General features: G+C 34.2%; 2 protein-coding genes across 4 annotated transcripts in view; one reads left to right on the top strand and one right to left on the bottom strand.

The window, feature by feature from the left end:
- Positions 1–11,109, top strand: part of LOC107617505 (protein MOR1) — a 20,812-nt gene extending 9,703 nt beyond the window's left edge. The window contains exons 20-54 of the mRNA XM_016319271.2: positions 1–76; positions 184–284; positions 1,757–1,864; positions 1,989–2,094; positions 2,170–2,249; positions 2,350–2,499; positions 2,622–2,697; positions 2,834–2,958; positions 3,048–3,158; positions 3,229–3,378; positions 3,491–3,565; positions 3,644–3,725; positions 3,836–3,948; positions 4,027–4,125; positions 4,215–4,289; positions 4,379–4,474; positions 4,569–4,670; positions 4,759–4,860; positions 5,078–5,260; positions 5,341–5,452; positions 5,716–5,792; positions 5,871–5,950; positions 6,191–6,250; positions 6,379–6,499; positions 6,679–6,801; positions 6,887–6,964; positions 7,056–7,214; positions 7,351–7,509; positions 7,762–7,859; positions 7,941–8,097; positions 9,624–9,740; positions 9,845–9,940; positions 10,069–10,140; positions 10,256–10,535; positions 10,626–11,109. The exon at positions 1–76 is cut by the window's left edge and continues 6 nt beyond it. Of these exons, the coding sequence (XP_016174757.1) occupies positions 1–76; positions 184–284; positions 1,757–1,864; positions 1,989–2,094; positions 2,170–2,249; positions 2,350–2,499; positions 2,622–2,697; positions 2,834–2,958; positions 3,048–3,158; positions 3,229–3,378; positions 3,491–3,565; positions 3,644–3,725; positions 3,836–3,948; positions 4,027–4,125; positions 4,215–4,289; positions 4,379–4,474; positions 4,569–4,670; positions 4,759–4,860; positions 5,078–5,260; positions 5,341–5,452; positions 5,716–5,792; positions 5,871–5,950; positions 6,191–6,250; positions 6,379–6,499; positions 6,679–6,801; positions 6,887–6,964; positions 7,056–7,214; positions 7,351–7,509; positions 7,762–7,859; positions 7,941–8,097; positions 9,624–9,740; positions 9,845–9,940; positions 10,069–10,140; positions 10,256–10,535; positions 10,626–10,840 (4,014 nt within the window). The 3' untranslated portion in view covers positions 10,841–11,109. The remainder of the gene's footprint in view (positions 77–183; positions 285–1,756; positions 1,865–1,988; positions 2,095–2,169; positions 2,250–2,349; positions 2,500–2,621; positions 2,698–2,833; positions 2,959–3,047; positions 3,159–3,228; positions 3,379–3,490; positions 3,566–3,643; positions 3,726–3,835; positions 3,949–4,026; positions 4,126–4,214; positions 4,290–4,378; positions 4,475–4,568; positions 4,671–4,758; positions 4,861–5,077; positions 5,261–5,340; positions 5,453–5,715; positions 5,793–5,870; positions 5,951–6,190; positions 6,251–6,378; positions 6,500–6,678; positions 6,802–6,886; positions 6,965–7,055; positions 7,215–7,350; positions 7,510–7,761; positions 7,860–7,940; positions 8,098–9,623; positions 9,741–9,844; positions 9,941–10,068; positions 10,141–10,255; positions 10,536–10,625) is intronic.
- LOC107619398 lies at positions 21,342–24,547 on the bottom strand. 3 transcript variants are annotated; one of them, XM_021110514.1, is made up of 9 exons: positions 24,270–24,395; positions 24,106–24,184; positions 23,495–23,568; positions 23,056–23,097; positions 22,623–22,664; positions 22,305–22,388; positions 21,917–22,004; positions 21,716–21,813; positions 21,342–21,634 (listed from the first exon to the last, which is right to left on the bottom strand). In XM_021110514.1, exons 2-9 carry the CDS (start codon positions 24,134–24,136, stop codon positions 21,617–21,619), a joined length of 477 nt encoding a protein of 158 aa, XP_020966173.1. In that variant the 5' UTR covers positions 24,137–24,184; positions 24,270–24,395; the 3' UTR covers positions 21,342–21,616. The 3 variants fall into 3 exon arrangements, with proteins under 3 accessions (XP_020966173.1, XP_016177166.1, XP_016177167.1); XM_016321680.2 differs by lacking the exon at positions 24,106–24,184 and having other exon boundaries at positions 24,270–24,547; XM_016321681.2 differs by lacking the exon at positions 24,106–24,184 and having other exon boundaries at positions 21,716–21,754; positions 24,270–24,547.

Raw genomic sequence — 25,604 nt, 5'->3', positions numbered from 1 at the left:
GTTATTGAAGTTATCACTCATATAGCTTCAACTGCAACTAAATTTCCAAAGAAGTGTGTAGTACTATGCCTCTCAGGTCAGTATTATGGTTTGATTCAGGTTATGCTTAGAATAGCTAGTTCTGTTGTAACAAGATCTTTTTGTGTGGCTTTCTTTACTCATGTTTGACATTCATCTTGATAGGGCTAAGTGAGCGAGTAGCAGATATTAAGACACGTGCACATGCTATGAAGTGCCTAACTACTTTTTGTGAAGCAGTTGGTCCAGGATTCGTATTTGAAAGAGTAAGCATCATGGCTAGTTATGAGCATACCTTTTAACCAGTGGCCACAAGGGTGTTCAGTACTTGTCTATCCTAAAAATTCTGAGCAAGGATGGGCATGGTTGATTGGAATTTATGATTCTATCTTTTCTGTCTGCCTCTATAGTTTTGTGGACTATCTTTTTGAACATGTTTTATGAGTGATTTCTGGTTCCCATGTTTGATAATTTTCTGTCCCTAAGTCTAAAGATTCATGAGATGGAATCATTAAATGCATTTGACTTCATAAAAGTTGTGCCAAAGTTCACCGACTCCATTCAAGGTTTGCCCTAATTACACCTGAGACCCCTCTTGTTGATTAACTTGTAGTGTCCTCCCCTAATCCCATGTTTTACATATCAAGTACCAAAGTTGGTCCTCTCGTCTTCTCTCCATTCCTACCAAACCAATCCTCTTGTGCACCCCCACACCATAGCCCCTCTACTCCCCATCCCCCACCGAAATCTTGTATTAACTGTTTTAAAAAGGCCAGACCAAAAGTGGAAAAAGAAAAAAAATAGGCATTCAAATGTTATCCACTAACAAACAAATTTTTAATACATTACTACAGGAAGATATGTTCTTTCATCATTTGTCAACCAAATGGTGGAATGAGTTTGATGGTGCATAGCTATAGATCAGTTAGGGACTGCAACTAACTTACCTCTGCTCCTGTGCCGTAACTATATATATAGTGAACTGAGTCTCTCTTCTCCGTCCTCTCTTCGCTCACTTTCTTAACTTTCTCTCCAATTCTGAAACTCTTATCATTTTCATACTCTAAATCCTGTGCCCCATATTGTGCTTTCACATCTTAACTTAAAAATCCAGTGCCTATTTCATATTTATCAGTCAGTTAATTCATTCTCACTCTTTTAGCTTGAGAAGCCTCTTGCAAAGGTCAACTCCCATGTTTTGACCAACATCGATAAGGTCACCTCCAGGCCTGATTTGCCGTCCCTGAGATCCATTGCAATACTGTGTTGGATGTTGTCTTAGGCATGGTGAAGATGATGTATGGCTTCTAAAATTATTTAGTAACTTGGCAGAAGAGAAGATGAAGACTGAAATAAGTATTTTATTAAAATAGGGAGAAGGGCAGTGGTTTTATAGGTGCTTTTCTTTTGGAGTCAATTTTATATATTATACTTAGCTGTATTACTTCTTCGAGTTTTTAAATATTGCTGTATCTTTGTAACATTATTGTATTATGTCCATGCCATGTATTAGTACTCATGCTTCATAGGTTATATAATAAGAAAGTAAAGTGGCTTAAAGCAACAAAGTTCTAAAAATCTTGTATCTGTTATTGATTTTGTTGAGATTTTAAATGTTTTTCTTTTATGTACTATTTATTCATATCAAGCTTAGTTTGAACTATATACCTTTTTTGCTTTTGCTTTTTTTAATACCTTAACATATGATCTGCTAAAATAACTGTTTTTTGTCATGTAGCTCTACAAGATCATGAAGGAGCATAAGAATCCTAAAGTTCTTAGTGAGGGACTTTTGTGGATGGTTTCAGCTGTTGATGATTTTGGTGTATCACACATAAAGCTTAAGGTGTGTTTTCTGAATTTACATGCTTTTGTTTAAATATGCTAGTATTTTATTGTATTATTGTCTTACGGATACTCTTCGAGTCTTGGTTCTAGTTTGTATGTTCTGATGCAATCCTGTTTTGCAGGAGTTAATTGATTTTCTGAAAGAAACTGGGCTGCAGTCAAGTGCAGCTGCCACTAGAAATGCTTCAACTAAGCTTTTGGGTGTTCTGCATAGATTTGTTGGCCCAGGTTATTACATTAACTTTTGAATGTCCTTCCCTCGTTATTTATTTGTTAAAAGGTTCTAAGCTTTTCCCTGTGCAGATATTAAAGGGTTCCTTACTGATGTTAAGCCTGCATTGCTCAGTGCTCTTGATACTGAGTATGAGAAGAATCCATATGAGGTATGCTGTTCATGATGTATTTTCTGTTAAATCTTTTTTGTTTCTTAATTTTCCAAAGGTCCAATTTATTTTTTTATTTTTTTTCATTTGTTTGCTTCAGGGAGCATCTGCAGCTCCCAAGAAATCAGTCAAAACATCAGACTCGTCTTCCTTAGTTGCTGCTGGTGGGTTGGATAGCTTGCCTCGTGAAGACATTAGTGGAAAGATTACTCCGACTCTCCTGAAGAGCTTGGAAAGTCCTGATTGGAAGGTTTGGTTGACAATATCTTTCAAATAATTTGATGTTGCTGGCTTGCTTTAACTATTTATTATAACTGAAATGAATGATGTTATTATGATGTTTCATGACGTTCTTCTGTGATTTTCTTTTAGGTTCGTATGGAGTCAGTTGAAGCTGTAAATAAAATACTGGAAGAGGCTAATAAGCGCATTCAGGCAACTGGAACTGGTACTTTAGTAGCATTTGTATTATAATTTTGAAACTGTTGCTATGTGTGTCTTTTCCTCACCCTCTTCCTCTCTAATCCTTGTCTTGTTTATTTATGGTGAACTTCATTATATTTGTTCATTTATCGTATTATCAGGTGAGTTGTTTGGTGCTCTTAGGGGGCGACTCATTGATAGCAACAAAAATATAGTCATGGCAACCTTGACAACAATTGGTAATGTTGCATCTGCGATGGGACCAGCTGTAGAGAAGGCAAGCAAGGTGATTGGATCGTTTTCTGCTTTTGTATTTTCTATCTTGTTAATAATCTTGTGTTGTCATCTCAAGTTGTGCTTTATTGTTCGTTTCAGGGTATTCTGGCTGATATATTGAAATCCCTTGGTGACAACAAGAAGCACATGAGAGAATGTGCACTCAATACTTTGGATTTGTGGCTTGCTGCTGTTCATCTTGATAAAATGGTCTGTCTCAATCTTTTGTTAAGCGATTCTTCTGTCTTGTGTCTATTCTCTGAGTATGCTACTATTGTAGGTCCCTTATATTACAATTGCTTTGACGGATTCTAAACTTGGTGCGGAAGGGCGTAAAGACCTTTTTGATTGGTTATCTAGGCAACTTTCTGTGCAAAGCAGTTTTGCTGAAGCTGCACAACTTCTGAAGCCAGCCTCTGCTGCAATGACAGTAAGTTTTGGTCACTCAGTTTTTTGCTTTTTCTGCCCCCCCTCATTCATTTATCAAATCAGTATGTGTGGCTAATATTGTTTAGATCAAATGTTTGATGGATTATATGTAGGATAAATCATCAGATGTTCGCAAGGCAGCCGAGGCTTGCATTAATGAGATAGTGAGAGTTAGTGGGCATGAAACGGTGTGTATAAGAAGAATTTGGTTTCCTCCCTTCTTATGAAATTCATGTGAATCATCTTTAAATTTTTTATTTTTCTAGATTGAAAAAATAGTTAAGGACATTCATGGACCAGCTCTAGCTTTGGTTCTTGAGAAGTTGAAACCATATGGAGGCCTTCAAGGTAGGGTTTTGTATCATAGCTCATTCTTAATCTACTTTGTTGCTCAGGGTTAATGATTAACATGAGTATTCTTATGTTTATTTTCTTTCCCATGCAATATTTGTGCTTAGAATCATTTGAGTCTGCTAAGGCAGTTTCAGTGGGCGCATCAAAAGGTGTTCAAAAGGCTGGGAAATCGACTGCTAATGGTGTTCCAAAACACGGAAATAAAGCTGCATCTTCGGTATGTTTGAGTTTGTGTTGGTTGTTTGCTTTTAAGATTTGTTTGGCTTTCTAACTACTTGATTCATCATCTTGATAGCGGGCTGTTGCAACAAAGAGTGCTAGGTCTGAGCCTATCTCTGTCCAAGATATAGCGCTTCAGTCTCAAGCTTTATTAAATGTTAAGGATTCAAATAAGGTACTGCTAAGCTCTGTATACCATAATCTACTTTAAATCTTCAAAAAGAGTTGATGGATGAACTGTCAACTGTGTTGCCTTACATGCAGGAAGATAGAGAAAGAATGGTGATTCGAAAGTTTAAGTTCGAGGACCCACGCATTGAGCAGATTCAAGATCTAGAGGTGAGTCCATTTTTAACCAATGACCATGCTTATGTTTTCTGTGATTTTTGAATTGTAATAAATTTCTGTCCAACATTCTTGTGATGCAGAGTGATATGATTAGGTACTTCAGAGAGGATTTATCTAGGAGACTCTTAAGTGCAGATTTTAAGAAGCAAGTTGATGGACTAGAAATGCTACAAAAGGTCTTTCCTTTTTTGCTTCTTTTTTAATTTGTGTGCGTGCTTTCAGGGTATTTGATGTGCTATTAACTATATAAACTCCAATTGATCTTCTCAGGCACTTCCTTCCCTTGCAAAGGAAATTATAGAAGTTCTAGATATACTTTTCAGGTGGTTTGTTTTGCAGTTCTGCAAATCCAACACGACCTGTCTATTGAAGGTTGAACTTAATGTTCACTTTTTCCCCCTGGAAATAATAGTATGTTATATTGGTCCTTTGATCATAACTATACAATTTAATTGCTTAGGTGCTAGAATTCCTTCCTGAACTGCTTGACACCTTGAAGGATGAGGGATATTCTTTGACAGAGTCTGAAGTAGCGATATTTCTTCCTTGCCTAGTAGAGAAGGTATATTTAACAACTATGATAATTTCATCAGCTGTGGATGTTTCTCTGATAAATCTCTGTGGTTTAATTTGAACTCAGTTGATTTAGTTTAGTTTTGGCTTGAGTACAATAGTATGTATAAATACTTCACTATCCTCGGTGATGTCAAAAAATGAATAATTTAATTCACGTGGAAAGAGGCAAAATGTCATATATTTTCTCCCTTCAAATGTTGCAGTTAGGGCATAACATTGAGAAGGTTCGAGAAAAAATGCGGGAGCTGACAAAACAATTTGTTCTTGTATATTCTGCATCTAAATGTTTCCCTTATATATTGGAGGGTTTACGCTCTAAGAACAACAGAACTCGAATTGAATGTGCTGATCTTGTTGGATTTATCCTCGAACATCATGGTTCAGAGGTGATGTAGTGAGGTTCTTTTAAGTGAATTTATTTCGAGTATTTTTCCACGGATGTTTATTTGTGACATCATATGTGCAGATTAGTGGGCAACTAAAGTCACTGCAAATTGTTGCAAGTTTGACAGCAGAGCGAGATAATGAAACAAGGAAAGCCGCATTGAATACACTAGCCACTGGATATAAGATTCTTGGTATACTATACCCTGAAGATCTATTGTGATTATAAAATAATTTTGCTTGGTGATTGTACTGAATTATTGTCTGGAAAATTTGCCATTCATGAGCTCTCATTAAGATGTAATTTATCGGTTGAAGGCACTGCATGGAGGAAGTTATTGTTTTACTTTTTCACTTGAAGTTGGGGGATATTGATGTGACATTTTATTTGGCTTTTGTCTTGTTTATATCTCTTGGCCTTTCTGAGTTGTTTCTCTTCTATGATCATTCTGTGCAGGTGAGGACATATGGAGATTTGTTGGAAAGCTAACAGATGCTCAAAAAAGCATGTTAGATGAGAAATTTAAGTGGAAGGTTAGTGCATACGTTGCTCCTTTTTTATTCCTTTTCAGATTTATTGAAGTACTGATGATGATGGGAGTAATTTGTCAGGTTCGCGAGATGGAAAAAAAGAAGGAAGGAAAGCCAGGGGAAGCAAGGGCTATTTTAAGACGCTCTGTCAGGGAGAATGGGTGTGTAGTATTATTATTATTATTTCTTTGAATATTATTCACATTATGCAGTTACGGCTGAAATTTAGACCCCTAATTTATTTCCTTCTGGTTGGAGTTCTTTCTTTTGTAAATCTAAAAAAGAAGTTAAAAATATAAGGATGAATAATGAAAAATGTGATAAATCTTTCGAGAATGTTCTCAATCTCTAGCTAAAATGTTCAGATGTTCAAGCTTCTATGTGTGTTGCTTTGGTTTCAGGTCTGATGTTGCTGAGCAGAGTGGTGAAGTGGCTAGATCTCTTTCTGGTCCAATTCTGAGGTATGCTGAAATTTTTGTCTAGTTTCTTTTCCTTTTGCTCCTTAACTATAGAGGATTTTTCGGCCTAAATTAATACATAGTTCCTATACTCCTATGTATCCCTAATATCTTGCTTTTTGATTTGTTAGGAAAAATTTTGGTCAACTGGAGGTTGACAGACAATCAATGCCGCGCCCCATGGCCGTTGCTAGTGGCCCCACAGATTGGAATGAAGCACTTGATATTATTTCTTTTGGTTCTCCTGAGCAAGTAATCATTTTTCTTATTACATTTTCTAAAATGTGGTTAACCTTTCTAGAATTAGCATAGTGATAAAAACAAGTATGACATATAAGATATGCCTTTTGACTTTTATTTTCCTGGCTTCTCTTCATGAAATTGGAAAATGAAGTTTAAGCTCTTATTTCAAAAATATTTTTGTGCTGCAGTCTGTTGAAGGAATGAAAGTTGTTTGTCATGAATTGGCTCAGGCCACTAGTGATCCTGAAGGCAGTGCTATGGATGAACTTGTAAAAGATGCAGATAGACTAGTTGCCTGCCTCGCTAATAAGGCAAGATATTCCTAACAATCAATCCCCTTTATCTAATTAGAATGATTTTCAAGTGCTGATTTCGTCATGCTTTAATTTTAAATAGGTTGCAAGGACTTTTGATTTCAGTTTGACAGGAGCTTCATCACGATCTTGTAAATATGTGCTCAACACTCTGATGCAGGTCAATTTTATTGTTATTATTTCAAAAGTTTGTAATATTTTGTAACTTACAATAGTTGCTATTTACTAATCCTGTCCTTGGCTCTGTCCAGACTTTCCAGAATAAACGTTTGGCATATGCTGTGAAGGAGAGCACTCTTGACAGTCTTATTACTGAGCTTCTTCTGTGGCTTTTGGATGATAGGGTTCCTCATATGGATGATGGAAGCCAGTTGTTGAAAGCACTGAATGTGTTGATGCTTAAGATTTTGGTTAGCAATTTTTTATTTTTTATTTCTTGTTGTACAGAAAATTTGGATATGCTATGGCAAATGCAAGATTGTATGCCAAAAGCTTCACAAAATTTATATTTATAATTGGTTTTCTAACTAATGATTCTTAATACAGGATAATGCAGATCGGACTTCATCCTTTGTTGTCCTAATAAATCTTTTACGTCCGTTAGATCCATCAAGGTGGCCTTCACTGGCAACAAACGAATCATTGGCCTCTAGAAATCAGAAATTTTCTGATCTGGTTGTGAAATGCCTCATCAAGCTTACAAAGGTAATATAAGCTGCCAAAATTAAAATCCAAAACGGCTTGCAATCATTCATAACATTGCTAAAATCTGGCTCTGTTTAAGCATCTGGATGCATTACTCTGCCTTTAGACTGTACTTTTTCATTGAATCAAGTTTACTTCAATAATTGTAGAAGCCTATACTTAATTTTCCTCTTCAATCAGCTTAATTGAAATAGTCAATTCTATCTGGATATATTTGTCAGCAATTTTTTCACTTATTTTCCCGTGCTGCAGGTTCTTCAGAGTACCATTCTTGATGTTGATCTTGATCGCATACTCCAAAGCATCCATTTGTATCTGCAAGACTTGGGGATGGAGGAAATTAGGAGAAGGTATATAACTATTGTTGGGTATAGGTACTCTATCTAACAAGCATCACTTAATTTCTATTTTATAAATATTTCTTTTGTCAGGGCTGGTGCTGATGACAAACCCTTACGAATGGTGAAAACTGTTTTGCATGAGCTTGTCAAGCTTAAAGGCACATCAATAAAGGGACATCTTTCAATGGTTCCCATTGATTCAAAACCACAACCCATCATCCTTGCCTACATTGAGCTTAATCTTGAGGTATTCACTAAAGCAAATTATTTGATTGAATAATGCGAGGTAGGGGTGTCCATGGTGCGGTTTGGTTCGGTTATTTAGAAAAAGTCATCCGATCCAATTTTATATTAATTCTTTGGTTTGGTTTGGTTTTTTCGGTTTTTCAATTCAAAAAAGGTATTATGTTCTAGTTATTTCCCATGTACTAAAACCCTGTCCTATGTTATTTTCAACAAAAAAAATGCAACAAAATAACAAGTTTAATTTCACACAGTCATAAATAAAAGTCATACAACATAACAAAAATCTTGACACAAGAAGTTCAACAACAAAAGAAATTATAATACAACAATGGAAAAGCATGAAAAGTTCAACACAACAAAGAGAAAAAAGTTGTTTCCGTTAATTTTTCCAGCAAACGAGCCACATTTTGATGTTCTCTAGCAAGACAGCAAAGCATTGTTCTTGATTCTCAATCCTCAAATTAGGGTTACAGGCCGGTGCCTCAATTTTTGCATTATTTTCAAAAAAATTAGAATCATAACAAGAATCATAAAAATAGAATTTGAAATACAGAATCATCAAAACAATTAAGAAAACCCTAAATCATCACCAACAATTTCAGAAGCACAAGCAGTAAAAAACCCTAACACTAACAATGTCACAAAAATAGAAGAAGCAGCAACAGCAAAAAAACCCTAAATCATCACTAACAATTTCAAAAAAAAAAAAATAAAAAAGCAGAAGCAGAAGCCATCAGTGAAGAAATAGAAGAACAATAATCAACAACAATCAGCAATAGAATCAACTTGACACGGAGGGTCTATTCTTGAGGAGTTGATGATGCAGACAGAGTGGCCGAGTGCAGGGAGGTCTTTCTGTGCGTGGAGGACGACAGCGTTGGTGCGTGCTGTTGCTGTGCGTGGAGGACAACGGCAGCTGCTGGTGCGTGGCGCCGTGGAGGAGGACGGAAAGAAGCGCTTCGAGGATGGGGGAGGGGTCGCAAGTCAAGGGTGCTGTGGGGCGGCGTTGACGGTGGAGAAGAGGGAGGAGTTTCGTCGCTATGAGAGGCTTAGAGAGTGAGAGGAGATTCGGTGCTGGGAGTGAGAGTGTTTTCGGCGCTGGGAAGAGTGTGACTGAAGAGGGTGTTAGGTCATTTGGGAGAGGGGGGAGGGGTTTGGTTAATTTAGGGTCTTCATTGAACACCGGTTTGGTTAGGGTTTTTCCTAGCAGAACCAAAAACTGAACTGAACCGCAGCAAAAACTGCAAAACCTTTTTTTTTCGGTTCGGTCTATCGGTTTTGTTTGGATTGGATCGGTTTTGAACACCCCTAATTGCGAGGAAACCAATTTTTTTTCAGCTAATTTTTTAAATATTTTGTTAATCTTAAATTCTATACCCTAAATCATAAATCCTGGATCCTAAATTATAAACCTAAACCTAAACCTAATATTAGATAATGTTGGCTAACTAAAGTTGGTTGCTTATACTTTCTCTAATTGATTTTATTGGGACAGAACTATTAATATGTTTTGCACTTTGATCTTAGACACTGGCTGCTGCAAGAATGTTGACTGCATCTGGACCTGGTGGACAAACTCATTGGGGTGATTCTGCAACAAATAATTCAGCATCTGGCACACATGCTGCTGATGCCCAATTGAAGGTACAATGCTTTATATCTCACTCTTATCATTTTTGTCTCAATTTTGTTGTCAGTTTGTAGTTATTGTTATCATTGCCTGATATCCAACTTTAATGCAACTTCAGCAAGAGTTGGGTGCGATATTTAAGAAGATTGGGGAGAAGCAAACTTGCACAATTGGTCTATATGAATTATATAGGATTACCCAATTGTACCCAAAGGTAAGAATCCAGTATGTTGTGTTGATTTTAGATCAGATATATGTTTTTTTTTTTCATTAAAAAAAAATGTATAACCATCTTTATCTTGTTTTATTTTTTTCCCACTTTGCTTTATTCTTTTATGTTAGGTTGATATATTTGCTCAGCTTTCAAATGCTAGTGAGGCATTCCGCACCTACATCAGAGATGGTCTTGCTCAGGTTGAGAATTACATGTATTTTTAGATGTGCTTAATAATTGAACTAATGTGGTGCATTCTACGTACAAGATTGTAAAAAGATGAGTACGTTACCATGGGTGATTGATTTTATGCAGATGGAAAAGAATGCTGCAGCTGGAAGAACACCTTCAAGTTTGCCAATGGCAACTCCCCCGCCATCGTCATTAAATATTTCTTCACCGGATTTTGCACCTCTTTCCCCTGTCAACACCAATCCACTGGGTGATGCTAAATTAAATGTGAAACCTGAACCAACAAATTTTAATTTACCCCCATCATACAATGAGGAGAACCGAGTTAATGCCATTACTTCTAGAGCTTTAGGTTCTGACTACATATCAGGTGATAAAAGAAATGAAAGATATATGACAGGAGGTATGTCATTGTTCATCTGCTTATTTTGCACTTAGCTTTAAAATTTTACATAATGTTGTCCGAGAGAAGTTACTTTTTATTATACTGCAGTAGCGAGTGGAACATTGGACGAAATCAGAGAGCGGATGAAGGCCATGAATGACATGAATAATGGAGTTCCCCCTAGTCAGATTCCTCATCCATCAGAGCATGTTGGTCTCGGGAATGCTATGCAAGGTGGTGTGCTTCCTATGGATGAGAAAGCTTTGTCTGGGCTTCAAGCCCGGATGGAAAGACTGAAAAGTGGATCCCTTGAACCACTGTAACGAGAGATTTGGTTAAGAGAGTTTCTTGCCATTGCCAGATTTTGAATACATTATTGCCACCGATTTGGTGGCATGCAAGTGCAATCATATATAGTGCTCTCAGCACCTAGTATCTCCTTCATACTATGGAATTTATGACGTTTCAGAGCATCATAGGAATAGTCGCAATCTAATGTAAATTGTAGTGAAGCTGTATTCTTTTTAATGTAGATCGTCAATTTAATGCAATTATTATCATTTTGGTAGTGCTGTTGAGTTTTGCTTTGTTATTTACTCTACTACTAAAATTTGAGTGATGATTCATTTTTAATTTTGGGATTGGATTTAGGGCATTCTACGGATGTCCTTCGCATCTTGGATTTTTATTATTTTATTTAGTTATTTATTTTTGTTTTTCTCTTTACCATTTGTTGTTTACAGCCTTTTAAAAACTCGTACTATCAGATATTTGTTATCAAATATTTGTTTTGAAATAAATAACTAAGGAAGATATAATAAATATAAAATAAGAAAATAAATAGAATAAATAAATAAATAAGGAAGAGAAAATAGATATAAAATAAAGAAGCGTAAATAAATAAATTTAGTATTAATATTCACCAATATAATTATTTTAATATAATAGAAATGATATATATATATATATTGTGTATGAAAGAGAGAGAAAAAATTTTGTATATAGACAATATAAAGAGAGAGAGAATTATTATTAATTGTGTACGAAAAAAGGAGAGTATGTTATTATTGTACATCAATTTTTTTAGATCTCGCTATTTAGAGGTAAAATGTTGATTTTTCCAAACTTCATTTATGTTAAGTTTGGCTTGGGAGTTTTATTTTTTCATAGGGAAAATTATCCACCCATATAATGAATGGGCATCTACATTATCATATTTATCACAACACTCCTCCTTTCGATGATCATTTAGAATTATGCCTCGTTAAAACTTTACTAAAGAAAAACTCAGGAAAAAATTTTAGTAAAGGAAAAAGAGTACAATATCCTTTGTGATGGAGACTGCCTCATTAAAAAAGGGGTGAATGCGGATCAGATTGAATCGGATATGGCCAAAATCTTGATCCGATCCGCACTAAAATCATCGGATCGGATCAGATCCAATATCCGCAGTTTTTAACTTTGGATTCGATCCGCACATTTGCGGATCGGATATATCCGCAAAACACAAAAATCTTTTTTAAAGCTTATTTTTATTAAAAAATATTAATAAATTTCCTTTTTTCTACTCTTTTAAATATGTTTACTCTTAAAATAATATTAAACATACTTTTCTTAAATAATAAAATTAAAATAATACAACATATATGATAATTATTAGTTGAAATAAAACATAAGAAGAATATTTACTTATTTATTTATTTATTTATTTATGCGGATTCACGGATATGCGGATACCTACATAAAATCTGCAATCCGATCCTATAAGTGTGCAGATCCGATCCGATCTGACAGCTCTGCGGATCGGATCTATATTCCCAATTTTCGGATCGGATTCGGATAAATACCGCGGATATGCGGATTGGATCCGATCTATGAACACCCCTAATTAAAAACCTTGTCAAGAAAAATCCAATGAAAAAAAACTTGACCAAAGAAAAAAGAGTACAGTTTCCCCCTCTTATCGACATTATTTAATATCTCGAAATCGGCGCATCCCAACCTGATGTACCAATATTTTAAAAGAGGATTTTGGGGAGTGACTTTGTAAATAAATCTGCCAGATTATCGCTTGACCGGATCTGTTGGACATCAATTGTTCCTTGATTTTGAAAATCATGAGTGAAGAAGAATTTGGGAGAAATATGCTTTGTTCTATCACCTTTGATGTATCCACCTTTAAGTTGAGCAATGCATACTGTATTATTTTCAAACAGAACAGTTGGAGCTATCTTCTGATCAATCAGTCCACATGATGACATAATATGTTGGATCAGACTCCCGAGCCAAAAACACTCGCGACTAGCTTCAAGTATCGTTAGTATTTCAGCATGATTAGAGGATGTTGCCGAAATCGTCTGTTTTGTGGACCTCTATGATATAGCTGTACCACCATATGTGAACAGGTATCCTGTTTGAGATCTCCCTTTGTGTGGATCAGACAAATATCCTGTATCTGCATAGCCAACTAGTTGTGACTTGGATCCATAGGGATAAAACAATCCCATATCAACCGTTCCATGAAGATATCGAAAAATTTGTTTGATTCTATTCCAATGTCTTCTGGTTGGAGGGTAAGTATACCTTGCTAGTAAATTTACCGCAAAGTCAGGTCATGTATTATTAGCAAGATACATTAGCGCTCCAATGGCACTAAGATATGGTACTTCAAGACCAAGGATATCTTCATTTTCTTCTTTAGGACGGAATTGATCATTTTTCACATCCAAAGACCTTACGATCATTAGGGTACTTAATGGATGTGACTTATTCATATAAAATCCCTTCAAGATCTTTCCTGTGTATGTTGTTTGATGAATGAAGATCCCATTTTTTGTATGCTCGATCTGCAGGCCGAGACAAAATTTAGTCTTTCTAAAATCTTTCATCTCAAACTATTCTTTTAGAGCTTTTATAGTTGTTGGAATCTTTTCAGGGGTTCCAATGATATTTAAATCATCAACGTACACAGCAATTATAATGAATCTAGATGCATATTTCTTTATGAAAATACATGGGCAGATATCATCATTCTTAAATTCGTTTTTGGCCAGATACTCACTAAGACGATTATACCACATTCATCCAGACTACTTTAGACCATATAAAGATCTTTGCAATTCGACTGAGTATAACCCATGCGGATATTCATTGGATGGTTTAGATATTTTTAGTCCTTTAGGATCTTTCATATAGATATTACGATCTAATGATCCGTATAAGTAGACTGTCACCACATTCGTTAAATGCATATGTAGTTTATGGTATGCGGATAAACTGACCAAATGACGCAATGTTATTGCATCCACTACAGGGGAATATGTTTCTTCATAATCTATGCTAGACCTTTGTGAAAAACTTTGTGCCACAAGTCGAGCTTTGTAGTGTACAACTTCATTTTTCTCATTTCGTTTTCTCACAAAAACCCATATGTATCCAACAGGTTTTACATCTTCTGGTGTACGGACTACAGGTCCAAAGACTTCACATTTTGCAAGTGAGTCTAACTCAGCCTTCATAATTTCTTCCTATTTTGGCCGATCATTTCTTTGTTGACATTCTTCAAATGTTCTTGCCTCAAGATCCTTACTTTCATGCATGATATTTAATGCCACATTATATGCAAATATTTCATTGACAATTGTCTCATTTCGGTCCCATTTTTCTCCGGTAAAGACATAATTTATGGATATCTCATCATTTTCAGAATTTTCAGGTACCTGAAGGTCTTCTGGCGTTAAAACTATATCAGAATTTTGGACAACTGCAGGTGTCTTTACTATGTCTTTTTTAACAGGAATAATATTTACCTCTTTTTTTTTTCCGAGGATTTTTGTCTTTGGAACTGACATGTCTACCACGCTTCTGGCGTGAATTTGTTTCAGTGGCTACTTGTCCAACTGGGACATCAATTCGAATTGAGACATTTTTTGCTGGTATATAAGATTTGGTTATCCTCTTTGTATCAGAAAATGCATCAGACAATTCATTTACTATTCTTTGCAAATGTATAATCTTTTGAACTTCTAATTCACATTGTCCCGATCGAGGATCTAAATGCATCAAGGATGATGCATTCCAATTAAGTCTCTTTTCAGGAAGCTTATTCTCTCCACTTAATGTTGAAAATTTTGATTCATCCAAACGACAATCTGTAAATCGGACTTTAAATACATCCCTAGTTTGTATCTCAAGATACCTTACTATAGAGGAATAATCATATCCAACATATATCCCCAATTTTCTTTGGGATCCTATTTTGGTGCGAGAAGGTGGTGCAATGGGAACATATATCGCACACCCGAATATTCTTAAATGGGAAATATTTGGCTGCTGGCTAAAAGCTAATTGCATAGGAGAGAACTGATGGTAACTTATTGGCCTCAAACGAATAAGTGCTGCGACATGTAAAATAGCATGCCCCAAGTCGAGGTTGGGAGATTTGTTCTCATAGGTAAAGGTCTAGCAATTAATTATAGGCATTTAATAAGTGATTCTGCTAACCCATGTGTGTGAACATGAGCTACTGGATGTTCAACGCTTATTCCGTTAGCCTTATAATAAGCATCAAAGGCTTGGGAAGTAAATTCACCAGAATTATCAAGACGAATTGCTTTAATTAGATTTTCTGGAAACTGTACTTTTAATCGAATAATTTGAGCAAGTAATATCGTAAACGCCAGGTTGCTAGAGGACAACAAGCACACATGTGACCATCTCGAAGATGCATCTATTAGGACCATAAAATATCTAAAAAATCCACATGGTGGATGAATAAGTCCACATATATCGCCTTGAATCTTTTTTAGGAATTTATGTGACTCAAATCCAATCTTTACTGGTGATTGCCTTAAAATTAGCTTTCCTTGAGAACATGTAGCACAACAAAATTCACTAGATTTAAGAATCTTCTGGTTTTTTTAGTAAATGTCCATGGGAGTTTTCAATAATTCTCCGCATCATGGTTGTTTCTGGATGACCTAATCGATCATGCCAAGTTATGAATTCATTTGGGCTAGTAAATTTCTGGTTTACAATGGCATGTGATTCAGTTGCACTAATTTTAGTATAATATAACCTAGATGAAAGTGAGGGTAGCTTTTCTAATATAACCTTTTTATTTGAATCATGAGTTGTGATACACAAGTACTCATAATTTTCCTCATTCATTGTTTTAATATGATATCCATTTCGGCGGATATCTTTAAAACTCAATAAGTTCCTTAGAGACTTAGTAGACAATAGTGCATTATTTATTATGAATTTTGTTCCTCCGGGAAACAAATTTATAGCTCTTTCGGAGCCTTCTATCACATTACCTGAGCCAATAATAGTATTAACATATTCTTCTTTCGACAAAAGATGGGTAAAATATATATTACTTTTGAGAATAGTATGCGAACTTGCACTATCCGCAAGGCAAACATCTTCACTATATGTCCTTGCCATTTACTTCAAAGACAAATAATAATAATAAAATGAGTAGAAGCATATGAACATAAAATTATTTTCTTGATTTTTCTAAAAAATACTGTATATAGTATCATATACTAAAAATTTTATTATTATTATTTTAGAACTTGGCACATATAGTAATTTTGAAATTTATAAATATTTTATTATACATCATACTTAAATTCAGATGCAAGAAAATAAAACTTAACAATAAGTTTGTTATATTATTTATTTACATGAATACTTAACAATCTCACATATTAAACTATTCCATTATTGATCAAATGACTAATATTTCCTTCAGCATCCTCAAAGAAATAAGATACATCATAACGAGTGGTGGAATTTTCAACAGCATCATTTGAAACGAAATTCATCTCCTTTCTTTTGTTGTCCTTTTTCAAAGATGCTTGATAAATATCGACTAGGTGCCTTGGTGTATGACAGGTACGCGACCAATGACCCTTTCCACCACAACGAAAATATTTATCCTCTGTTGATTTATTTTACCCATTATTTCTTTCTTTATCCCACTTCTGGTGAGATCCTTTCTTCTGAACATAATTTTTCTCCCTTCCATAATTTTTCTTGTTACTAAAACCTTATCATTTACCTCTTATGGGGTAATGATTTGCCGTATTTGCTTCAGGAAATGGGGCAGCGCCAGTTGGGCGCGCTTCATGATTTTTTAAGAGCAACTCATTATTGCATTCAACAACAAGAAGGCAAGAAATTAGCTCAGAATATTTTTTAAATCATTTCTCGATACTACTGCTACAGGAGTACATTCGAGGCATGGAAGGTCGAGAAAATTTTCTCTAACATGTCAATATCAGTTATTTTTTTCTCATATAATTTCATTCGTGAGGTGATTCGAAACATTGCTGAATTATATTCATTTATGGATTTAAAATCCTGTAGACGCAAGTACGTGCATTCATATCGGGTTGAGGAAATATCACCATCTTTTGATGATTATACATTTCTTCAAGGTCTTTCCACAGATCTGCAGGATCCTTTAATGTGAGATATTCATTTTTCAATCCTTTGTCAAGATGACGACAAAGGAAGATCATGACTTTAGCTTTATCCTTCTGGGATGCATTATTTTTAGCCTTAATGGTATCTCCAAGATCCATTGAATCAAGATGGATTTTAACATCTAGTATCCATGATAAATTGTTGTTTCCAGATATATCAAGAGCATTAAATTCAAGATGTGAGAGTTTCGACATAATAAAAATTTATTACCTCAGCCTTCCTAAAATTTGATCAGAGTCTCGTGCTGAAAACGTGTTGTGAAATAAATAACTAAGGAAGATATAATAAATATAAAATAAGAAAGTGTAAATAGAGAACACTAGTATTAATGAATTATTCTCCACATACAAGCCTTTTACCCATACAAGTCCATATATTTTATTTCACACCAGACGCGCCTTTTTTAGCACGTCGATTTTACCTACCTCATAATTTAACATAATTTTCAATCAACGCGCGCACGTTCTTCTTCTTCTTGTTACTGCACGTTCTTCTTCGTTATCGTCGTCATCAACACTACCTCTTCCTCCTCCTCCTCTTCCTCCTTCTTTTTTCATTGGATTTTCTTCTCTTCCTTTCTTTTTCTCTTTCTCCTTCATCATCAGTTATTGAATATAATGAATAATTCAAGTTCAGATTGTCAATTGAATCAGAACGAAATTGATTATTGTTTTTGAATCCAATCAAGTGACTAAGGTGTGGTTCAATTCAGAAGAAAAAAATACAGCATTAAAGGAAACATTTTTCTATATTTGTAGCAAATTTGGGTGTAACACGAAGATATTTGAGTGTAAAACGAAGATATTTGGGCGTATTTTTATTCTGATAAGTTCTGCATAATTCAAAACTCTTCCTCTTCCTCCTCCTCATCTTCTGCTTCTGCTTCTTTTTTTTTCATCATCATCATCACCATCTTCTTCTTCTTTTTTTCTTATTCATCTTTTTCTTTTTATTTTACCTTCTCAAGTTTCTTCTTATTTTACTCTCTTAACAAGAATAAAAACAAAAAAATCAAACAAAAAAGAAAAAACATATAATGCTCTAAAATTATTTGGAAGAGGATAAATTTACATTCATTTAACTAAAAGAAAGAAAGAAATAAGAAAAAGAAGAAGAAGAAAAAAATGCAGCATTAGAGGAAATATTTTTTTGTACAAAAATGCTATTTGTACACTAAAATAAGCCACTAAAATTAGCCACCAATGTATTTGTGTATAAATACATGTGTGGTTTAATTTATTTTCAATGTATATTTGTATTCCAGTATGTATTTTATACTGGTGGTTAATTTTGGTGACTGATTTCAGTGTACACGTAGCATAACTCATTTCTGTATTTGCAACAAATTTGGGTGTAACACGAAGATATTTGGATGTATTTTAAGGAATCTTAAGTGTATTTTTATTCTGATAAGTTCTGTATAATTCAGAACTCTTCCTCTTTCTCCTCCTCATCTTCTGCTGCTTCTTTTTTTTTTCATCATCATCACCATCTTCTTTTTTTTTCTTATTCATCTTTTTCTTTTTGTTTTGCCTTCTCAAGCTTATTCTTGTTTTACTCTCTTAACAAGAATAAAAACAAAAAAATCAAACAAAGAAGAAGAAACACATAATGCTCCAAAATTACTTGGAAGAGGATGAACTTACATTCATTTAACTAAAAGAAAGAAAAAAATGCAACATTAGAGGAAATATTTTTCTGTACAAAAATGCTATTTGTACACTAAAATCAGCCACTAATGTATTTGTGTATAAATACATGTGTGATTTAATTTATTTTCAATGTATATTTGTATTTCAGTATGTATTTTATACTGGTGGCTGACTTTGGTGGCTGATTTTAGTGTATACGTAGCATAACTCATTTCTGTATTTGTAAGGAATTTTAGGTGTATTTTTATTCTGATAAGTTCTGCATAATTCAGAACTCTTCCTCTTCCTCCTCCTCATCTTCTGCTGCTTCTTCTTCTTCATCTTCTTATTTCATATTCTCATAATTCCTTTTAGAAGGAAAAAATCAAACAAAGAAAAAAAAAAGACATAATGTTGCAAAATCAAAAGAAGAAGGAGGAGAAACACGACGATAAAGATGAAACACGCGAAGAAAAAGGAGGAGAAACACAAAGAAGGAGAAGAAGGAAGAAGAGGAGGAGGAGGAGAAACATGAAGAAAAAATGACAGCTGTGGTTTTCATCGAGGAAGAAGAAGAGTCGTTCATAATGGTGAATAAGCGCTTTGGAAATGTGATGCGCGTGTTAACACGCTTATATAGGTGAGCATAGTTTCTGCTGGGTTTAGCCCAACTTATAAGACTTGTAAGCCAAACAGACTTGTATGTGTAGCATAACTGAGTATTAATATTTACTACAATTAATATTTTGATATAATAGAAATGATTTATATATATATAAGTAATGTAAGAAAAAGAGAGAAAAAAAATTTTGTATATAGATAATATAAAAAGAGAAAAAATTGTTATTGATTGTGTACGAAAGAGGAGAATATGTTATTGTTGTACATCAATTCCCTGATAAATTTACATTCATTTAACTAAAAGAAAGAAAGAAATAAGAAAAAGAAGAAGAAGAAAAAAATGCAGCATTAGAGGAAATATTTTTTTGTACAAAAATGCTATTTGTACACTAAAATAAGCCACTAAAATTAGCCACCAATGTATTTGTGTATAAATACATGTGTGGTTTAATTTATTTTCAATGTATATTTGTATTCCAGTATGTATTTTATACTGGTGGTTAATTTTGGTGACTGATTTCAGTGTACACGTAGCATAACTCATTTCTGTATTTGCAACAAATTTGGGTGTAACACGAAGATATTTGGATGTATTTTAAGGAATCTTAAGTGTATTTTTATTCTGATAAGTTCTGTATAATTCAGAACTCTTCCTCTTTCTCCTCCTCATCTTCTGCTGCTTCTTTTTTTTTTCATCATCATCACCATCTTCTTTTTTTTTCTTATTCATCTTTTTCTTTTTGTTTTGCCTTCTCAAGCTTATTCTTGTTTTACTCTCTTAACAAGAATAAAAACAAAAAAATCAAACAAAGAAGAAGAAACACATAATGCTCCAAAATTACTTGGAAGAGGATGAACTTACATTCATTTAACTAAAAGAAAGAAAAAAATGCAACATTAGAGGAAATATTTTTCTGTACAAAAATGCTATTTGTACACTAAAATCAGCCACTAATGTATTTGTGTATAAATACATGTGTGATTTAATTTATTTTCAATGTATATTTGTATTTCAGTATGTATTTTATACTGGTGGCTGACTTTGGTGGCTGATTTTAGTGTATACGTAGCATAACTCATTTCTGTATTTGTAAGGAATTTTAGGTGTATTTTTATTCTGATAAGTTCTGCATAATTCAGAACTCTTCCTCTTCCTCCTCCTCATCTTCTGCTGCTTCTTCTTCTTCATCTTCTTATTTCATATTCTCATAATTCCTTTTAGAAGGAAAAAATCAAACAAAGAAAAAAAAAAGACATAATGTTGCAAAATCAAAAGAAGAAGGAGGAGAAACACGACGATAAAGATGAAACACGCGAAGAAAAAGGAGGAGAAACACAAAGAAGGAGAAGAAGGAAGAAGAGGAGGAGGAGGAGAAACATGAAGAAAAAATGACAGCTGTGGTTTTCATCGAGGAAGAAGAAGAGTCGTTCATAATGGTGAATAAGCGCTTTGGAAATGTGATGCGCGTGTTAACACGCTTATATAGGTGAGCATAGTTTCTGCTGGGTTTAGCCCAACTTATAAGACTTGTAAGCCAAACAGACTTGTATGTGTAGCATAACTGAGTATTAATATTTACTACAATTAATATTTTGATATAATAGAAATGATTTATATATATATAAGTAATGTATGAAAGAGAGAGAAAAAAAATATAGATAATAGATAATATAAAAAGAGAAAAAATTGTTATTGATTGTGTACGAAAGAGGAGAATATGTTATTGTTGTACATCAATTCCCTCACCATTTATAGAGTAATGTATGAAAGAGAGAGAAAAAAAATTTTGTATATAGATAATATAAAAAGAGAAAAAATTGTTATTGATTGTGTACGAAAGAGGAGAATATGTTATTGTTGTACATCAATTCCCTGAGACCTCACCATTTATAGATGTAAAATGTTGACTTTTCAAAACTTCATTTAACTTCAGTTTGACTTGAGAGCTTCATTCTTTTATAGGAAAAATTCATTCTTTTATAGGAAAAATCAGTAGCCCATATAATAAATCCCCATCATCATGTTTATCACAACAATATTAAACTTTTAATAAACTTATTATCCCCAAGGATACCGTATATAATGAATAACATCCAATTCATTTCATTGTCGTTTTTGGTTTTTTCCTTCTGTATGAATTTAATTTATCTAACTGACAAATTTGGAAAATATGCACGAACTCTTAAGTTGGCAAAACACCAATTTAATACACAACAGATTAGGCTTTAATTACACACTTTTTAATTACATTCGGATTTACAATGCATACTTCGTTATCCATTATGTGTTGAAAAATAGTTGGCCTCGATAAGATGAAATTGCTTTTCCTCGGATTTGGTGGATTCTACTCATCACAGTTGTTCTCCAGTCTACATGGCATAGTGTGGTCTTCCATAACCATAAGGCACATTAAGAATGAGAAAGAAATGGTGGAAGAAACAAACACCTACCAACATCTCATGGTCTCCCATAATTTCATCTATCAACTCCTGCAGTGGTTTATTGGCACTGTTCGGAACAAGAGCCGCAAACGCAGTTGACTTTAGTCCTGCGTAAAACATGTATTATTGATGAAATTCTAAATCTGTTGAGCACACATAGATTTGATGTCAATCATGTCATGTTTGAGTTTGTGGTCATATTTTATTTACCAGTTTCTGGGAAAGCATCAATAAACATCATCATCTCCTCTCCAGTTAAACCGGATAAGAAGCATATCCGAGGAAGCGACTTTGCAATCTGCAGAGAACAAAATGCCAAACACATGCAGCAGATATTTGGACATGATTCAAATTTATAAGCAAATCTCTATTGACTTGCATAATTCTAGATTCTTATGCTCAGTAAATTACAGAGGCAATAATTTCTCTATAATAGGTGAGAATCATCTGCAAACTTGGCACTAGAAATCTTACAATAGTGACATTCTACACAATGATTCATATCTGGGGATCATACAAAGCAATGATGGATTTGTATGAAAGGATTGGCAAAAATCACAAGAGAAATAGCAATTAATTAGCTGTACCAAAAGTTTACCTTAACCCCTTCCAAACTGTTTTGTGTTGTATGCATTGCCTCCCAAAGTGAACGAGTAATCATGTCTTCAGTACAATAGATTATCTGAAATGTAATAATATGTTAAAAACTAAGCTACCATACGATAAAAATTTTAACTACCCTAGCAAAATAGAAATGCCCAAAAGCTAAACTATTTGAATATTTTTCAATTAGTCTGAATGCAAGATAAGTTTGGTGGAAACAGTGATCAATTGAGTAACCTACCTACCTCTACCATTACCAGGCATTTAGATTTTACAATAAAATATGGACTTCAAAGACGAGATTGGATGTTACCTTCAGGAATTCACCATCCAATTCTTTCAAAAGCTGTTGAATCTGTGCAACATCATCTTAAACAATAAGCCATAGCTATATTGAAAGAATTACAAAGAATATTGGGGGTGTGCAACCAAATTGTAATGATTCCATCGCAAAGTAGCCCATTTGAGATGTTATTTAACTGTTTACATACAAGATTTTCAGTGGTAGAATAAATATCAATGAAAGCTATTGTTATCCAAAATTCGGGTGATTACCCTAAAAGAATAAACAACAATCAGACAAAATTTTGGTTTATAAATTCCAGTTCACTGAATGACCATACTTATACAAAGAGATATGAACGATCAAGTTAAATAAGGCATTCTAAATTCTTTAAAAAAACAAATCTTTTTGAGACATGGTATCAGATTAATATGTTATTTCTTTACAAGGATTATGATATCACCTTCAAAGCCTCATCTTCATCAAAGCCCAACAACAGCAATGCCTGCAAAATGCAACAAACTTTTAACTCCATATGAAGTCAGAGCAAAAACACTGATGTTTTCTATTTCTAGCAGTAGGATCTGATCCCAGGCAAGGTTATCAAAATCTTGGTTTACCAGTTTAGGTCCCCAAATCGAGCTAACAAGTTTAGATTTACAATTCGATTTTGCCTGAACTGCACTCTCGAGTTTGATTGCTTTGATACCAAGTATCCAAAAGAAGTTACTCAAGCTGGAAAAGACAAAATATAGTCTGTCCAAAACTTAAGATATGATCAGCAAGTTCTGATTTTCATGAGTATGCCATTTTTTTTTCAAGTCTTATGTTGAAATATATTTATCATATGCAAGTAAGTTAAAAAGTCTTATTCAACTAAGTTAAGACTAACCATGACTTACAGGTGGACCATATCTAGGATCCTCAGCATTCAAAGGAACGAATTTTGAGTCTTCAACAATCTCAACAGGAAGTCCTGTACGACGAAGAAAACTTATTAAATAAAATGTGGGTGCTAGATTTCAAGAAATGCGGTAATAAAACCTATCTAAAGTATCCATCTTCCTTCTGAAAACAATGGAGGGAAAGGGAAAAATGAAGATAGCAACAAAGGAATCTTATCATACAAGGTGGAGTCGATTACACCGATCACTCAAGCCATACAATATTGATATATCAGAAATTATTTTCACATTCAAATCTCTTTTAATAGTTTCACCTATGGTTTCTCTTGGCCCATCTCTGCTTAAAAAAATTGAGTAAACTGAAAAAATAAAAAGAAGAATTGTGATAAATATATCTTCCCCATATAAATATGATTTTGAAGTTTAATTGAAGGTTGTTGCATCTAATTGTCAATGTTTATAAAAAGCAAATATGATTTTTGACATCTACATATTCCTTCTTTTTTTGGTTCAATTAGAAGAATGCTATTCATGATTGGGGGACAAAAATCACCTCAAAGATATGAACTTTAGATTACAGGCTTCAAAAGCAAAGTTGTAGTTCTCACCGATAAGTAATCTCAACAGCTCCAACTCCATAATTCACCAACAAAAATTAGAACTTCGGGCACACATTTAACATCAACACTACTCACCAAGGGGATAGGATCACTGTCATTTATTTAGAAACTGAAAGTCTAAAATTCAAGTGAAAAGAAGCTAAAAGTTTTACCTTCAGAGGAAGATGCTCTGAGTATATAGTTGGGGTTAGAGGAGGGAGGCAGCACCACGCAGTTGAAGTTGAAGAAGGAGGAATAAGAAACATGATGATGATGATGATGATGATGATGATGATGAGAGCGCAAGAAGCAATTGGGAGAGAATGTTGTTGGTGTTGCTGTTCCTGCTGCAGATACCATCATTGCTGCAATCCAAACTAATGTTGGGTTTGATACTCACACGTTATCACTTAGAAGAGTGGGTGTTAATTGTTATACACCAACAATACACCTTAGAGTGTAAATAAATATAAATATAAATATATTTTTTTGTATAAAAGATTTTTGTAAATATAAATATAAATTATTACTCATAAAAAAATAATAAAAAATAATAATATTTATTAATCATATAACATAATCCATTTTATATTATGCCATTCTAACACAAAAATTCGTATTTTTAAATGTTTCAAAAAATTTTTGCACCAATATCTAACTCACCAATCTATGTGGTTTCGGAACAAAAATAAATACCAACTTTTTCACAATACATCGTTTTTTTTCTAAGATAGACAATATTCATTTCATCATATAAAATGAGTACATTGTTGTGGTCTGGTCCATAGTTGGACAGCAATTAATAAGAGAGAAATTTTTCAAAATGCCTTTACATCAAAACATAATAATCTAACGGGAAAAAAGAAAAGTCAATATAAAATTACATTGCTGAACTAAAGAAAGCTAGTGAAAGAAATGAAAAGGTAGGGATTAGATTGCATGTCTCAACTAAAGAAAGCTAGTGAAAGAAATTAGTGGAGTTTGTGCGTTTGATATTCAGAGTGGAGTTCATTAGCTTGAGCATACATTTGTTGAGGAGGAACGTCCTTTCCTTCAAAGACTTTAGCGTTTCTTCCTTTCCATATTGCCCAAGTTAGCATAGCTGCCAATGCCAATTCCTTCATTCCTTGCGATTGTCGTCGTGCAAGCTCGCTCAATTTCGACCACCATCGCCACGGTTCTTGATTGTTGTTAACTGTTGATGCCGCGTTGAGGTTGGATAATTGCCAAGTCTGATTTGCAAAAGGGAAGAGTACTAAACAGTGAAGAGCCGTCTCTCCTTCTCCTCCACACCTAGGGCATACGTCCTGTACATTGTAGAATCTGCTTTGGATGCATTGTCGAACCAGAATCCCGTTGTGAAGTAGTCTCCAGATGAAGATCTTTACCTTCGGGGGGCATTGCAGATCCCAGACTGAGTTCCAAATGTTCTTTTGGTTACAGACTTCAGGGAGCTCATCAATTGGAGGATGGAAGAAAAAGCAAGCTATTTGGTATCCCGATGCTAC

This window comes from Arachis ipaensis, chromosome B09 (assembly GCF_000816755.2).
Source record: "Arachis ipaensis cultivar K30076 chromosome B09, Araip1.1, whole genome shotgun sequence".
NCBI lineage: Eukaryota > Viridiplantae > Streptophyta > Magnoliopsida > Fabales > Fabaceae > Arachis > Arachis ipaensis.
This window is presented reverse-complemented; position numbering and strand designations above follow the sequence as displayed.

Excerpts from the sequence above, each read along its gene's own strand:
- LOC107619398 (XM_016321680.2), bottom strand. The coding sequence starts at position 24,459 with ATGATGGTATCTGCAGCAGGAACAGCAACACCAACAACATTCTCTCCC. Across the intron at positions 22,665-23,055 it reads ATGAAGATGAGGCTTTGAAG|ATTCAACAGCTTTTGAAAGA; the intron begins GTGATATCATAA and ends GATGTTGCACAG. Across the intron at positions 22,389-22,622 it reads TGGATGGTGAATTCCTGAAG|ATAATCTATTGTACTGAAGA; the intron begins GTAACATCCAAT and ends ATTACATTTCAG.